The sequence below is a fragment of the Pimephales promelas genome, chromosome 2 (genome assembly GCF_988280905.1).
Source record: "Pimephales promelas chromosome 2, fPimPro1.hap1.1, whole genome shotgun sequence".
Classification (NCBI taxonomy): Eukaryota; Metazoa; Chordata; class Actinopteri; order Cypriniformes; family Leuciscidae; genus Pimephales; species Pimephales promelas.
In genome coordinates this window covers 917,659-935,000 of record NC_142770.1, presented here as the reverse complement: position 1 = coordinate 935,000, position 17,342 = coordinate 917,659, and the positions used below count along the sequence as shown (strand labels likewise).

Below are 17,342 nucleotides of genomic sequence, written 5' to 3'. Positions count from 1 at the left end.
TCAACCTGGACAGTCCGACACCGGCCCGCTGGTGTAACGACAACAACCCGCCGTACTCGTACTATCTGTACTACATGTACGCCAACATGACGGTGCTCAACCACCTGCGCAGGTACACACACACACACACACACACTCCGCATCATCAGTGTCACTCCGAATCAGTCACTCCGAATCACTTCACCAGTCAATACGAATCAATTCACCGGTCACTCTGAATCACTTCACCAGTCACTACGAATCACTTCACCAGTCACTCCGAATCAATTCACGAGTCACTCCGAATCACTTCACAAATCACTTTGAATCACTTCACCAGTCACTACGAATCACTTCACCAGTCACTCTGAATCACTTCATGAGTCACTCCGAATCACTTCACCAGTCACTCCGAATCACTTCACCAGTCACTCTGAATCTCTTCACAAATCACTCTGAATCACTTCACCGAATCACTTCACCAGTCACTCCGAATCACTTCACGAGTCACTCCGAATCACTTTACAAATCACTCTGAATCACTTCACCGAATCACTTCACCAGTCACTCCGAATCACTTCATGAGTCACTACGAATCACTTCACCAGTCACTCCGAATCACTTCACCAGTCACTCCGAATCACTTCACCAGTCACTCCGAATCACTTCACCAGTCACTCCGAATCACTTCACCAGTCACTCTGAATCTCTTCACAAATCACTCTGAATCACTTCACCGAATCACTTCACCAGTCACTCCGAATCACTTCACGAGTCACTCCGAATCACTTTACAAATCACTCTGAATCACTTCACCGAATCACTTCACCAGTCACTCCGAATCACTTCACGAGTCACTACGAATCACTTCACCAGTCACTCCGAATCACTTCACCAGTCACTCCGAATCAATTCACCAGTCACTCCGAATCAATTCACCAGTCACTCCGAATCACTTCACCAGTCACTACGAATCAATTCACCAGTCACTACGAATCAATTCACCAGTCACTCCGAATCAATTCACCAGTCACTCCGAATCACTTCACCAGTCACTACGAATCAATTCACCAGTCACTACGAATCAATTCACCAGTCACTCCGAATCAATTCACCAGTCACTCCGAATCACTTCACCAGTCACTCCGAATCACTTCACCTGTCACTCCGACTCCGAATCACTTCACCTGTCACTCCAAATCACTTCACCTGTCACTCCAAATCACTTCACCAGTCACTCCGAATCACTTCACCTGTCACTCCGACTCCGAATCACTTCACGAGTCACTCCGAATCACTTCACGAGTCACTCCAAATCACTTCACCAGTCACTCCGAATCACTTCACTAGTCACTCCGAATCACTTCACAAATCACTCTGACTCTCTTTACAAGTCACTCCGAATCACTCCACCAGTCACTCCGAATCACTTCACCAGTCACTCCGAATCACTCCACCAGTCACTCCGAATCACTCCACCAGTCACTCCGAATCACTTCACCTGTCACTCCAACTCCGAATCACTTCACGAGTCACTCCGAATCACTTCACGAGTCACTCCAAATCACTTCACCAGTCACTCCGAATCACTTCACAAATCAATCTGACTCTCTTTACAAGTCACTCCGAATCACTCCACCAGTCACTCCGAATCACTTCACCAGTCACTCCGAATCACTCCACCAGTCACTCCGAATCACTCCACCAGTCACTCCGAATCACTTCACCTGTCACTCCGACTCCGAATCACTTCACGAGTCACTCCGAATCACTTCACGAGTCACTCCAAATCACTTCACCAGTCACTCCGAATCACTTCACCAGTCACTCCGAATCACTTCACAAATCACTCTGACCCTCTTCACAAGTCACTCCGAATCACTCCACCAGTCACTCCGAATCACTTCACCAGTCACTCCGAATCACTTCACCTGTCACTCCGACTCCGAATCACTTCACGAGTCACTCCGAATCACTTCACGAGTCACTCCGAATCGCTTCACCAGTCACTCCGAATAACTTCACCAGTCACTCCGAATCACTTCACCAGTCACTCCGAATCACTTCACAAATCACTCCGAATCTCTTCACAAGTCACTTCGAATCACTCCACGAGTCACTCCGAATCACTTCACCAGTCAATCCGACTCCAAATCACTTCACGGGTCACTCCGAATCACTTCACAAGGCACTACGAATCACTTCACAAGTCACTCCGACTCCGAATCACTTCACCAGTCACTCCGAATCACTTCACAAGTTACTCTGAATCACTTCACGAGTCACTCCGACTCCGAATCACTTCACCAGTCACTCCGAATCACTTCACAAGTTACTCTTGATTCACTTCACGAGTCACTCCGACTCCAAATCACTTCACGAGTCACTCCGAATGACTTCACAAATCACTCTGAATCACTTCACCAGTCACTCCGACTCCGAATCACTTCAACAGTCACTCTGAATCACTTCACGAGTCACTCTGAATCACTTCACGAATCACTTCACAAGTCACACCAAATCATTTCACCAGTCACTCCGAATCACTTCACAAGTCACTCCGAATCACTCCGAATCACTTCACCAGTCACTCTGAATCACTTCACCAGCCACTCCGACTCCGAATCACTTCAACAGTCACTCTGAATCACTTCACGAGTCACTCTGAATCAATTCACGAGTCACTCTGAACCACTTCACCAGTAACTCCGAATCACTTCACAAATCACTCCGAATCACTTCACAAATCACTCCGAATCACTTCACAAATCACTCCGAATCACTTCACAAATCACTCCGAATCACTTCACCAGTCACTGCAAATCACCTCAGGAGTCACTCTGAATCACTTCACAAGTCACTCCGAATCACTTCACGAGTCACTCTGATTCACTGCGTCTGTGAGCAGGAGGCGGGGCTTCAACACCTTCGTGCTGCGGCCTCACTGCGGGGAGGCGGGGCCTATTCATCACCTGGTGTCTGGATTCATCCTGTCAGAAAACATCTCACACGGACTTCTGCTCAGGAAGGTACGTGGATGAAAAGAGTGTGAACCGAAAGAGTCATTTGTTCAGGAATCAGACTACACGAGTCACTCTGTATGCGTTCGATTCACCATAAAGAACCGCTACATGAGAGTCGTTCATTTAAGAATCGTTAGTTTTCAGAACATACACACAGGAGAGAATCATCAAGGTGTGTGTCGTAGTGATTGACCTGTGTGTGTCGCAGGCTCCGGTCCTGCAGTACCTGTACTATCTGGCTCAGGTGGGCATCGCCATGTCTCCGCTCAGCAACAACAGTCTGTTCCTGAGTTACCACCGTAACCCTCTGCCCGAGTACCTGTCCCGCGGCCTGATGGTGTCGCTGTCCACCGACGACCCGCTGCAGTTCCACTTCACCAAGGTCAGGTCACCTGCTGTCACTACAAGTAACTTGAGATATGTAATCAGATTACTTCGTGTTGCTAACCTTTTGCTATATGTCTTGGAGTATCGCAATAATATGGTATCGTGAGTTCAGTAACGTAATATATATCGAATCCTGCAGGAGCCTCTGATGGAGGAGTACAGCATCGCTGCTCAAGTGTGGAAACTGAGCTCATGTGACATGTGTGAACTGGCCAGAAACAGTGTGTTAATGAGTGGCTTCTCACACAGGGTAACTAACACACACACACACATACAGAGAGTCACAGAAAACCTGGAAATAAAAGGCTCCCTTCAAAAATGAGTGAACATTTCTGTGAGAGTATAATTTTGTCCTCATCTATGATATCCGTCTCTCTCAGGCTAAGGGTTATTGGCTGGGTCCCGACTACAACAAAGAGGGTACGATCAGCAATGACATTCGGCGCACAAACGTCCCCGACATCCGTGTGGCGTACCGTCACGAGACGCTGTGCGAAGAGCTTCACCTCATCACGCAGGCCGTCCGAACGCAGGAGCTGGACCGCATCGAGGAGGAGGACGACGTGCTGTCCTTCACGCCCAGCCAATCCAAAGCCCCGCCCACAAGCCCACCTGTCCAATCAGCAAGCTAGAGATGAGCCATGACCCCACCCACAATCACAGCTGTCCAATCAGGACACTAGAGAAGCCATGACCCCGCCCACAAGCTCGCCTGTCCAATCAGCACGTTAGAGATAAGCCACAGCCCCGCCCACTCGCTCGCCTGTCCAATCAGCACGTTAGAGATGAGCCACAGCCCCGCCCACTCGCTTGCCTGTCCAATCAGCACACTAGAAATGAGCCATGACCCCAACCACACGCTAGCAGTCCAATCAGCAGAGTAGAGAAGCCATGACCCCGCCCACAAGCTCGCCTGTCCAATCAGCACGCTAAAGATGAGCCACAGCCCCGCCCACACGCTCGCCTGTCCAATCAGCACGTTAGAGATGAGCCACAGCCCCGCCCACTCGCTTGCCTGTCCAATCAGCACACTAGAAATGAGCCATGACCCCACCCACATTCTCACCTGTTCAATCAGCACACTAGAGAAGCCATGACCCCGCCCATACACTCGCCTGTCCAATCAGCACACTAGATATGAGCCACAGCCCCGCCCACACACTCGCCTGTCCAATCAGCACACTAGAAATGAGCCATTACCCCGCCCACACGCTAGCAGTCCAATCAGCAGAGTAGAGAAGCCATGACCCCCGCCCACACACTCGCCTGTCCAATCAGCACGCTAAAGCCGTGACCCCGCCCACACTCGCCTGTCCAATCAGCATGCTAGACATGAGCCATGACCCCGCCCACACTCACAGCTGTCCAATCAGCACACTATAGAAGCCATGACCCCGCCCACATTCACACTACAGCATCAGGACCAAAGTGACACTCCCCATCCGTCAGTGTTGATCTCATTTCAGTGCATGTGTAGAGACGTTCAGCTATGCATCAATATAATGTGTCACACCTCCGTCACGAGCCGTGATGACATCACAGCTCCCTCACGTGCCTTTTACTTTAGCTACTTTTATTTAGAAGGTTCGCTTCGATTGTAACTTACTGCGTCTAACGTGTCTTTTAACCTCTGGTTCTATAAACTGCTTTTGAAGGATATATTTTCTCTGACGGCCCGTGCGGATCTCCTCCGGTCCTGCGGGAGGCGCCGTTGAGCCAAACCCAACAGTATTTTTCTAACCCTAAAATTCCTGTACACTAATCGCTGGGAAATCTCCTCGTACACTAGATACACATCACGCCTGACAGCTCATCGCTAGTTCCACGACTGACGTATATCAGATCCGGCATGTGTACGCTAGCTTTAGTCGGACGTTAAACTGACTGTTAATCTTCACACGAATAAATCGCACAAATCATGAGATCGAAACCAGCACGATATGTAGAAATTAGCATGCTGATCGCTACAGAGCAAAGCACGACGGCAAATGATCACCAGTACTCGTACAGAAATATACATGTATATCTTTATTTTGTGAATGAGAATGTTAGTCTACAGCAGTTCTGATCAGATAATTACAGTATTTTGTTCATATCAATAAAGCATGTGTGTATTCAATCTCCTCTGGGCTCTTCTTTACATCAAACAGTGATAATAATATACAAATCAGACGCTCCTGATCTTCAGCTCTGATTAACAATAAATATGAATTGTGTGTGTGTGTGTGTGTGTGGGCGTCGCCCAGACGTTTGCGGCCTCAGATCATTGGTCTCACTTCACTGGCCACCTGGAGAGAGTGAATATGACGTTGTGTGAATATGACATCACTGCAGTATGACATCATGTGTGTAACGATGACCTCACCGCAATGGCCGATTTGACGTTCTGCAGCTGGTAGAAAACTCGTCCGCCCTCCTCGGGACAAACAGTCTTGAGCTCGTCACGTGTCATTCCCAGAAGCATGGAGCCGCTGACACCCCCTAAACACCGGACCGTACTGACACAGAGGTCAACATGATTAATAAACTAGCATGCTAGCGCTCCTCAACTTCCTCATGGTCATTAATCCGGATCCAAAGATTTTAACAATTTAAAGGGCTAGTTCACCCAAAAATGAAAATTCTGTCAGTATTTACTCGCCCTCATGTTGTTTCAACCCCGTAAGACCTTCGTTCATCTTCGCAACACAAATTAAGATATTTAAGATATTAAGATCGCTCCTGCATACAGTCCATAGGCTTCTTGAGGGACTGGCTCTTGCTGTCCCCGAAAAGTCATTAAAGACATCGTTAAAATAGTCCAAGTGACTACAGCGGCTCAATCTTAACTTTATCAAACGACGAAAACACTTTTTGTGCGCAAAAACAAACAAAAATAACGACTTTATTTCAACTATTCACTTCCTTCTCCATGAGCCTGTAGTCAGTTAGCGTAGTGTGATTGCGTAAAGCTACGTCACACGTAGGCTCACTATTGGCCGACGCTGGTCATGTGTGTGATGCGTGTGACGTACAATAACAGAAGCTTACGCTATTAAACTAGTAACCTGACTCGCGCAGAGGGAGAAATAAACCAATAGTTGAAATAAACTCGTTATTTTTGCGCACAAAAGTGTTCTCGTCGTTTGATAAAGTTAAGATTGAGCCCCTGTAGTCACTTGGAATATTTTAACGATGTCTTTAATGACTTTTCGAGGACAGCAAGAGCCAGTCCCTGAAGAAGCCTATGGACTAGTATGCAGGAGCGATCTTAATATCTTAAATATCTTAATTTGTGTTGCGAAGATGAACGAAGGTCTTACGGGGTTGGAACAACATGAGGGTGAGTAAATACTGACAGAATTTTCATTTTTGGGTGAACTAACCCTTTAAACCACACAAATTTAGTTCTCAAAATGGTCCGTCCCTTTTACTAAACATACGTTTTGCATACTAGTCTCACACACTATTTAATTTTAAAAGCGAACGCAGTGCACCGTATACACTGGGAACACATCTTCCTCACATTTTACTGAAGCCCTTGTGCTCCAGCCAGGCCCGGACCTCCTCCGGACGGGATCTTCTGGTGAGCGCCGGTGCCGACGGAGTTTCCTGCGGGTCAGGAGGTGAAGTTTACGATGTGAACGTGTGTAAATCAGATCTACAGGACCACACACACGCGTCACGGACACTTACAGGCTCGGCCTCCTGCTTTGGAAGCTGAAGCATGTTGTTGGGGACGTAGCCGACCTGGCCTTTCTGATTCTTCACCTTCCACCACTGCTTAGACATGTCCAGCAACTACAACACACAGTCAAGTAACCTTCATTTTATACAGCGATTTAACAATCTAGATGTACTGCAGACACTAAATCAGTTCATAAATAGAGTGTTTGTGTCTGTCGTCGCTCACCTGTAGTTCTTCACCTTTACTGATGGTGAGCTCGCGAGCGTTACGCGCGGCGAAATCAAACACCGCTCGCATGTAGCTGACCGGCAACTCCTCTAAACTGCGAAACACACACCGTTACACACTCGAGCACAGCAGGAGATCTCCTAAACTAAAATACTGAAGTAAATCGGTACCTTTCCAGAGGTTCCTCTTGTATTTTGTTGCTCTACACACAGAAACAGAAGCAAAAAACTAATAAAGCATCTGAATTAAAAGTTTCTCGTGTAATTAAACAAATATAAATTAGCCCATGATTGACTCTCCCTCAAGTCATCCTAGGTGTGTATGACACTCTTCTTTTAGCAAACACAAATCAGAGTTATGTTAAAAAATGTCCTCTTCCAAGCTTTACAATGGGTATATTTTAGGAAGTCCATTAAAGCGCATCCATCCATGATTAAAGTGCTTGACGCGTCTCTGATAGTAAAGTAATGGGCTAATTTTCATTTTTGGGTGACCTGTCCCTTTAAGTGCTCAGTGTTTGTGTGTACCGTTTGTCGTGTCGTGGACTGCCGCGGTGGTTCTCGGCCGCTGGAGTGTGTGTTGGTCGGTTCTGGGTTTCTAACGGCCGGCGGCTCCCAGCCGTCATCGAACACCGGCGTGAACGTGGGGATATCCTCATCATCCTCCGGCCACTTGGTGCTTCATCAGACACACAGAAACATGATGTGAAGAGACCAGCCTCTGCCGAGTCGAGTGAGTGAGTGAGTCAGTGAGTGAGTGAGTCAGTGAGTGAGTGAGTCAGTGAGTGAGTCAGTGAGTGAGTCAGTGAGTGAGTCAATGAGTGAGTGAGTGATTCAGTGAGTGTGTGTGAGTGAGTGAGTGAGTCAGTTAGTGAGTGAGTCAATGAGTCAGTGAGTGAGTGAGTGTGTGAGTGAGTCAGTGTGTGAGTCAGTGAGTGTGTGTGTGTGAGTGAGTGAGTGACTGAGTGACTGAGTGACTGAGTGACTGAGTGAGTGAGTGACTGAGTGAGTGAGTGAGTGACTGAGTGTGAGTGAGTGAGTGACTGAGTGACTGAGTGAGTGAGTGAGTGAGTGACTGAGTGAGTGAGTGAGTGAGTGAGTGACTGAGTGAGTGAGTGAGTGACTGAGTGTGAGTGAGTGAGTGACTAAGTGACTGAGTGAGTGAGTGAGTGAGTGACTGAGTGTGAGTGAGTGAGTGACTGAGTGACTGAGTGACTGAGTGACTGAGTGACTGAGTGAGTGAGTGAGTCAGTGAGTGAGTGAGTGAGTCAGTGAGTGAGTGAGTGAGTCAGTGAGTGAGTGAGTGAGTCAGTGAGTGACTGAGTGACTGAGTGAGTGACTGAGTGAGTCAGTGAGTGAGTGAGTGACTGAGTGAGTGAGTCAGTGAGTGAGTGAGTGAGTGAGTCAGTGAGTGACTGAGTGAGTCAGTGAGTGAGTGAGTGACTGAGTGAGTGAGTCAGTGAGTGAGTCAGTGAGTCAGTGAGTGAGTCAGTGAGTGAGTGAGTGAGTCAGTGAGTGAGTGAGTGAGTGAGTGAGTCAGTGAGTGAGTGAGTGTGAGTGAGTGAGTCAGTTAGTGAGTGAGTGAGTGAGTGAGTCAATGAGTCAGTGAGTGAGTGAGTGTGTGAGTGAGTCAGTGTGTGTGTGAGTGTGTGAGTCAGTGAGTGTGTGTGTGTGAGTGAGTGAGTGAGTGAGTGAGTGACTGAGTGAGTGAGTGAGTGAGTGACTGAGTGTGAGTGAGTGAGTGACTGAGTGAGTGAGTGAGTGAGTGACTGAGTGAGTGACTGAGTGAGTGAGTGACTGAGTGAGTGAGTGACTGAGTGAGTGAGTGACTGAGTGAGTGAGTGAGTGAGTGAGTGAGTGAGTGAGTCAGTGAGTGAGTGAGTCAGTGAGTGAGTGAGTGAGTGAGTGAGTGAGTCAGTGAGTGAGTGACTGAGTGAGTGAGTGACTGAGTCAGTGAGTGAGTGAGTGAGTGAGTGAGTCAGTGAGTGAGTGAGTGACTGAGTGAGTGAGTGACTGAGTGAGTGAGTGACTGAGTGAGTGAGTGACTGAGTGAGTGAGTGACTGAGTGAGTGAGTGAGTGACTGAGTGAGTGAGTGACTGAGTGAGTGAGTGACTGAGTGAGTGAGTGACTGAGTGAGTGAGTGACTGAGTGAGTGAGTGACTGAGTCAGTGAGTGAGTGAGTGAGTGAGTGAGTCAGTGAGTGAGTGAGTCAGTGAGTCAGTGAGTGAGTCAATGAGTGAGTGAGTCAGTGAGTGAGTGAGTCAGTGAGTGAGTGAGTGAGTCAGTGAGTGAGTGAGTGAGTCAATGAGTGAGTGAGTCAATGAGTGAGTGAGTCAGTGAGTGAGTGAGTCAGTGAGTGAGTGAGTGAGTGAGTCAGTGAGTGATTCAGTGAGTGAGTGAGTGAGTTGTACCTGGGGATGTTCCAGGCGTCTCCCAGCGACTGCCACAGATGGTCCTCCTCCGCCGTGGCCTCCTCGCTGAGGAAGAGGATACACTCCGGCTCAAACAGAGGAGCCACGATAGATGGAGGGAGATCCTCATTGCAGTGAAGCACTATCTACACACAAATATACACACGTTAGCTAAAGAACAATGTGTTCACAGACCGACAGACAGACTCACCAGGTCCAGTATAGAGAACAGACAGTGTGCGAGTTCAGCAGCGCTGGGGCTTTCAATCTTTCCCTGGAGTTTGCCCTGAACACATTATTTGATACAATCATTATAATAATATAACAAACTTTGTGATAAATATCTTTATAATAATATCAAATGAAAGGGAACATATGACCGCAGTGTGTCGCACACACCAGCAGGTTAAAGGCCGCCTTGATTTTCTGCAGACAGACTGTGAACTCTTCATCTGATGGCAGTCCCTTCACAACTTCAGCGTACGGATGAGAGGAAACACGTCAGGAGAGCATTCATAAACTCGTCTCATCTGATCCAGTGAAATGAACCGTTTCTCACCTTTCTGCTTTTTCTTATTTTTCTTTTTGTCCATTTTTGGGGCGACGGCGGTCAGTCTGTCGGCGAAGGCTTCGATGTCGTTAATGAGATGATTCAGGATGTCCTGCACACAAACGAGTCGTCTTTATCCCTCGTCTACACATCAACACTGAATGATTCAGTCTCAAACACTCACCACGTTCCTCTCTCTCTCGGTGTACGGCCTCTGAGGGGGCGTGGGTGCTCTCGGGGGCGTGTCTTCTACACGAGGGGGCGGAGCCACTACCTTCATATAGGTGGGGTCATTTCTGGAGACGGGTGTGGTTGGGGCGGGACTCTCATCTGGACAGCACAGAAAAACATGCCTTTAAATATGAAAACTACATAATGTGCTGGTGATGGTAAAGTACATACTGTGTACTATTGATACCACATGATAAATTCACATTCTCATCCAAACTGCAAGGGATTGTGGGTAATATTAGTCCAAAGAGCATGCTGGGACACAAAATATCTGTAAAAGCATACTTCCCTATTATATAGTAGGCGAAAACAGTATGTGACAAAAAAGTAGTATATCCGAATTCACAGTACTCATAAAAGAGTCAGCAAAAAGTCCCCGGATTAACTACTACTACAACTATTTCAAAATATATGTCTCATCATATTTAGATATCACCCAGGCAAAACTCGGCACTAGGCATTGGTTCTGCATAATTGCAAGAGAGCTAACTCCCATGTCTTCATTGTTCTTCTAATGGTGAGATGTGACATGTCCATTGTTTCTATGCGGTTGCTAGGGTACTCAAAATGGTTGCTAGGGTGTGGTTAGACAGTCACCATGATGATACTTAGAGACTCGTTTCCAACCAGAAATTCCCATGTCTTTGTGATGTTCTGGTCCTGAGATATGGCTTATTCATGTTGCCGTAAGGTTGCTAGGGCGCTGTAAATGGTTGCTAGGATGTGCCTGGACAGTTTCCTAGCTGAAACTAATATACTGGGAGTGCAATTGGATATTTGAAGACTTTTTGAGTGAAAAAATGCCAGCCACTTTTCTCTTCGATGTTCTGATCCAGAGAGATCTTTCTCACCTAAATGGAAGTCTACGGGGTGGTTGCATAGGTTGCTGTTACTGGTTGCTAGGGGGTGGCTATAACACTGTTGTGTCACTTATCATTGGCTGCTTTCTAGGATTGTGAAATGAGCGCACCCCCAAGAAATTTTAATATGGACATAATCTCACAAAGTTTGTGCCAATGTTAGGTGTCTTGCAAGCCAAGAGGTCCCAGTTCCGATCCCGGACGAGCCCCCATTTTGTCGTCTCCTTTTTTATAATACACCCAATGGCTTATAAAAGTCAAAGTAGTGTTTTCCTCAATAAGCCTCATGATTTGACACCTCATTCATGGGTCTAAGACAACCGGCAACTTTCGGGTCTCTCTCAAAACCAACAGGGAAGTGACTTAAACTGCAGTTCAGCCTTACAGTCTATGATCTACGACAAACGGTGTGGGACGAGTTAGGTAGGGAAATTTGGTACGGAAGTAGGAGAAGCACGTGAGATAACAATAGAGCCACTTTGCATCCACCAGTAATTAAAAACACACCATTCCGGCATAATCTCACCGTAATCCGGAGCGGCCCACTGTTCTGGAGGAGCTCTCGGGAGAATCTGCTCGGCTGGAGGAGAGGCTCTTCGTGAATTTCTTGACATGACGTTTCCTACACCAGCTTTACTATAGGATCAAATGACATACGTCACCACGACATTTGAAGGTCATTAGTGATTGGTTGGACAGGATTTAATCAACTAACCTGACGTTACTCTGTCTGTGATCATTCCTCTTGTTCTGAAGAAGCCGATCCAGCTCTTTCTTCAGATAATCTGCCTGAACGACACATAAAATCATCAGAGTCAACTCACCTTTATTTATCTGGCACTTTTTACAACACAAGAGTGTTCCAAATCAGCGAAATAACACGAAAAAATTGTGTCAATGCGGAAGATCAATAATATTGTTGAATATTAAATGAAATGTCAAATGGAGACGCCGAGAGACTCCGAGCGCCGTGAGAGTTGTGGACTCACCCTGAGAGACTCGCTCTGGAACATGAAGACGCTGACGACCCGATTGCCCCGGTTCTGGACAGAGACGGTCAGGAGAGATTCGTACGGGCTCTCGTCCAGAACCGCCGTCAGATCCAGAACGCTGTTCAGCGGCCACGACTCCAACACCTCCTGAAACATCGACAGCAATGAGGAACCCAGCGAGATCGCATTAACTTCTCAACGGTTCTCTGCTACCAATGAGAGTTTCACAGACCATCATATATTTTAAAGGGGACATATCTTGCAAAATCCACTTTTTTAGCCCTTAAATGCATTTTACTGTATATTTGGAGTGTTTATAAGTACAGAAAAGATGAAATTATTCTCTTCAGGTGCTTGGTTTATATCTTTATATTCTGTTTTGGTCATATTTTTCAACCTGTTCAGATTTTTCTGTTGTCTATGACGTTTTTTGAGCAAGTGCGTCGCCGTATTTGCAGCGGAACTGCCGAATAAGGACATCGACTACCGGTCCAACACTTTGAGCAATCCGCCATTATTATTTCTCGCTCCGATTTTGTAGTCCGAGCTCAATGATGCAGAAGTTACGAGACGGCAAGTCAAAATGTTCGGTTGTTGGATGTACGTTAGTGACCTGAAGCACTTCAAGGATTCCCACTTCAACAACCTCCGCCAGTATAAAGAAGGGTTTGCCGATTGACTTCGTCTGAATGAGAGGTAAATTCCTTCTATCTTTGGAGACGACGAACAAGAGCGTTTCGATAAGCTGTAAATATCGTTAATAAAAATAAAGTACTTTACTTTCTTCAAACACATGGTGGTCATGGTTTAGCAGTACCTTTGTCTTTCTTTGTTTTTGTGTTGAAGTAACGTTACACGTCTGCAGTATTATTGTTCTTGAGTTTCATCAATGCTCATTTAGCTGCTTTTCTAAACGTATCATATTGTCAATACAGATTGTTTGTGGTAAGATTAGACCGTAGTCATTTATCTTGTCAGTGTGCTTGTTTTAACAAGAGAAATAGTCAATTTTCACTAATAACACAAAACAGTTAACTCACAGTGTTCTGCAGGTTCGTCGTCGTCTTTATCAACTCGCTCTGGCTCGAATATGTAAGGCTTGATGGACAAGTCTTCTGTTGTTGACATTTTATTAACTTGTGAATAAAAATGTTCTTTGAAGGTATCGTATATAATCGTATATCTCTAATCTCTAAACTACAATGGCCGAACGTGGGGAGTTGAACTGACCGTGAACTCATCGACCTGGAGAGCGGGCGGGGTGTGACGCATCTCCTTTTTATTTAAAGGGGACGCTTTGAAACGGGTCGCTCACAGACGCACATCAGAAAAGGGGCTTGTGGAGCTGTAATAATGAGGAATTCAGACCCAAGCATTGCAGTTATGCTTTATATAGACCACAACGGTTTGATTTATATGTAAAAATGAATGATTTAAAAGCATGATATGTACCCTTTAAAGTACCATGATACTTTTTGGTACTATTTTGTTCATATACTACAAGGGCTTTCGCACCGGAGGAACCTTTTCATGGTTCCCAGAACTATTGGCGGGAGTTTCCGGATTTCGGCTTGTTCGCAACACAGGAACTAGGAACGATTTAAGTTCAAGGAACTCATTTATATAGTACTTTTTCTGGGACCTCAAAGCACTTCTCATATGGAGGGGGAATCTCTTAAAACCAGAAACCAGAAAGCCTCTTATGGTATTTTACACGGTTCTGTATGGTACAGAATATCATGGGTTATCAACAAATGTGGTTTTAAAACCATGGCACTTGGGTTCACTTACAGCGTCTTTTAAAGTAGTTCAAAAGAGTTTCACCTTGCTCTCGATGTCCAAGAGCATCAGCTCCCCGTCCCGCGCCTCCAGGACCACGTCTTGCCCCCACACACTCCCTGTGGCGTCCAGGTACTTCAGTCTCTCCAGACAGTCGTCCACGTCACACACCTGCCGCCCGTCCAGCTCACAGGTGAACAGATGCTGCGGACGAGAGAAGATGAGTGAGCAAGCGCTCGTGTCGTCACATGATGATGATGATGATGATGATGATGTTCACCTCCACCCGGTGCTGGAACTGATGCATCTGTCTGTTAATGGACTCCGCGTATTCCTTCCTCTGATCTACAGAAAACACTCAATTACTGTCATCAAACATACAATAACACAAACACACCAATATTCAATCATCATAGTAAACTCAAATACAACACACACATACACATCATCATTATAAACACAAACAATACACAATCATAATAAACACAAATACAACAAACACACAATCATCATCAACACACAAACTAATATACAATCATCATCATAAACAAACAATGACAAACGCACAAATACACAATCATCCTCATAAAACAAATGCACAATCAACACACAAACAAAATAACAAACACACAAATAATGAAAAGCCAGTACAAAACTAATATTAAGAAAACGTTTAAATTAATTACAATTAATTTATATATAAAAGTATGTATTTATTTGTTACATCTAATTTGTTTATAATATATTTAGATTTAACCTATTTAGCATGTATTTATTTATAATTGTAGTATCTATCAAATAAAATAGCACCATACACATAAATATCCACAATAAATGACAAACATAATATTAAAAGAGCAATATAATACACAATAACACACCATGAACAAACACACACACACACACACACACAATAATGATAAACATCACATAAATGTACAACAAATAGACATACATTAACAAACACACACCATATACACACTCATAGCAAACACACCGCACATATTAAACATCGTTGTTTTGTTTTGTCAGATTTATGAGGCTCCGAGTCTGATTCTATTTTTGAAACATAACTAATTGAGTAGATAAAACATTATTATCTTTATCCGTGTCCAGGGTCCAATCAGGAACGCGTCTATAAATAGCACACGGGTGTGTAACGGTTGAGTGATGGCCTTGTGTGGTGACGTCACAGGACCAGTACTCACTGTATATTGATTTAGCGCTGGGTCTGGATAAACTCGACAGCTCCGAGTACGTGTCATCCGCCGCCACGCTACAGGAGAAAAACACAACACACACCGTTAAACACACACCTGATGTCTAATATTACTCATGAACCAGATCTGAGCCTCACCTGGACCGTTGCGATTCTGTGTAACCGCTGGACCAGCCGAACGGACTCGAACCCCGCAGCATGACTACAGCACCTGCTATCAATCACCACTATATCACAGATCCAACAGGTATTTTGATATCAGAGCCTGAGACCTTTTTACCGGCCATTTTGCAAAAAGAGACAATTCACAATTCTCCATGTCGATACCACAGCTAAAACCACTAGCCTAGCGCTAATCTAGATTTAAAAACATCATTTAAGACGAATAAAGAGTCAGTAATAACACAGAGAAATACAATATGACAATATGAAATAAAGATTTTCAGGTAGATCTAACAGGTACAGAAATGTAATAAATGATACAAATGTAAAATTTGTTTAAAAAGTAGGCTATACTATGGTAAAGTCGCAAAAAAGTACAATGGCACCGTTGGAAGAACATTGAATAGCTCTCAAAGTACTGTAATTACCACACTGTGCCACTGTAAAATATGGTATTTTTGAGACTATATACCACAGTATTTACATGGTACTGTACGGTTAATAATGTTGTTGTTTTTCAATACTTTTATGGAAATACCATGGCATATTTCAAAGTACAATGGTAGTTTTTTCAATGTAAATTTTAATAATAGCGTATAATACTGTGATAGTACATTTGTATGGTACCGAGGTAGACCGATTAATCGGTCGGCCGATTTTTGGCATTTTTTAACATAATCGGCATCGGCCAATATCCAAGTATATCAAGCCGATTATTAGGCAGGCGCATCTGTGGGCAGCCTAGGGTTTGTTTTCCCATTTTCCCATCTAGTGGTTGTTTTTGTCGTTCAACAGCAGTTTACTAGTGAAATACATTATTGTTAGAAGTTAAATTAAATTAAATATAATAAATCTTATATATAAAATTTTTTAATAATTTAATTAATTTTTGTGATAATTAGGTTATGTCCATTTGTCTTTTTCCGTCAACAAACAAAACAAAAATAGTTTCAGGACATTTTTTGAGAGGCTAAAATGTCTTTGTTGAGAAAGTAATTATCATTTCTTTTACATTTTATCTTTCAGATAGAGGTTAAAAACCAAGCAAATATCGGACAAAATAAATCGGCAGCATTAATCGGCCAACACGGATTTCAAAAGATCGGTATCGGCGTGAAAAAAAACATATCAGTCGACCGCTAGTACCGTAAGGTACAAGAACACCGAATATTATCCTCTCTTCCAAAAACAAAGTACAATTGTATCGATTGAATACCAAGGTACATTATAAAGTACATATTTGTTCATATACTATGGTATTTTACATGGTACAGAATATCATGGTCTTCCAACAAATTCGCTATCGTAAAACCATGATATTACCACGTCAAAAACACCACGGCATTTCCAAGAGTTTCATGGTATTAAGGAATAGTTTTAATTCATTTGCGTAGTTAAAGTGAGGAATGTTCAGGTGATCATCTTCTGGAAATTACACAGGTTTATGAGCTCATAAATCAGAATCTCTGTAATCTACAGTGTGGAGCGTTAACATAACACCGTCCGTACGACACGAAGACATGGAGAACGACACGACAAGCCCCTAAACACTGCAGCGATTCAACATTAACACACTCCTGATTAATCATTTAATGAAGATCGAATCAACCAGAACAGCTTTATATGTGATAGCTCCTGTCTAAACCGTACACACACCTGAGATCAGTTCACGTCCAGCTGAACACGATCAGATGTGTTATTAGCGGTCTTCCTCACCTGTGTGTTGAGATCTTCTGTGGTTTCTCCAGTTCCTGTGTGTTAAATCATGAAGACCTCGCTCATAGCCCGACGTGATGGACGGAGGATCAGGAAACACACCCGGACACGAGGTCTAAAGTCCGACACGAGCTCAGA

General features: G+C 44.6%; 2 protein-coding genes across 10 annotated transcripts in view; one reads left to right on the top strand and one right to left on the bottom strand.

Annotated features, from left to right (window-relative positions):
• Nucleotides 1-5,508, top strand: part of ampd2a (adenosine monophosphate deaminase 2a) — a 23,941-nt gene extending 18,433 nt beyond the window's left edge. For all 6 annotated transcript variants that reach the window (XM_039682460.2, XM_039682456.2, XM_039682459.2 and 3 more), the window contains 5 exons: nt 1-112; nt 2,888-3,008; nt 3,211-3,384; nt 3,529-3,639; nt 3,770-5,508. The exon at nt 1-112 is cut by the window's left edge and continues 52 nt beyond it. In XM_039682460.2, the coding sequence (XP_039538394.2) occupies nt 1-112; nt 2,888-3,008; nt 3,211-3,384; nt 3,529-3,639; nt 3,770-4,021 (770 nt within the window). In that variant the 3' untranslated portion in view covers nt 4,022-5,508. The remainder of the gene's footprint in view (nt 113-2,887; nt 3,009-3,210; nt 3,385-3,528; nt 3,640-3,769) is intronic.
• eps8l3a (EPS8 signaling adaptor L3a) lies at nt 5,139-17,342 on the bottom strand. Of its 4 annotated transcripts, none has more exons than XM_039682461.2 (20): nt 17,205-17,342; nt 15,465-15,553; nt 15,316-15,383; nt 14,388-14,452; nt 14,153-14,311; nt 12,326-12,475; nt 12,052-12,125; nt 11,863-11,972; nt 10,430-10,575; nt 10,255-10,357; nt 10,095-10,168; nt 9,907-9,981; nt 9,696-9,841; nt 7,812-7,962; nt 7,455-7,486; nt 7,282-7,378; nt 7,065-7,169; nt 6,895-6,980; nt 5,755-5,887; nt 5,139-5,677 (listed from the first exon to the last, which is right to left on the bottom strand). In XM_039682461.2, exons 2-20 carry the CDS (start codon nt 15,524-15,526, stop codon nt 5,648-5,650), a joined length of 1,866 nt encoding a protein of 621 aa, XP_039538395.2. In that variant the 5' UTR covers nt 15,527-15,553; nt 17,205-17,342; the 3' UTR covers nt 5,139-5,647. The 4 variants fall into 4 exon arrangements, with proteins under 4 accessions (XP_039538395.2, XP_039538399.2, XP_039538396.2 ...); XM_039682465.2 differs by having other exon boundaries at nt 15,465-15,540; XM_039682462.2 differs by having other exon boundaries at nt 15,465-15,537.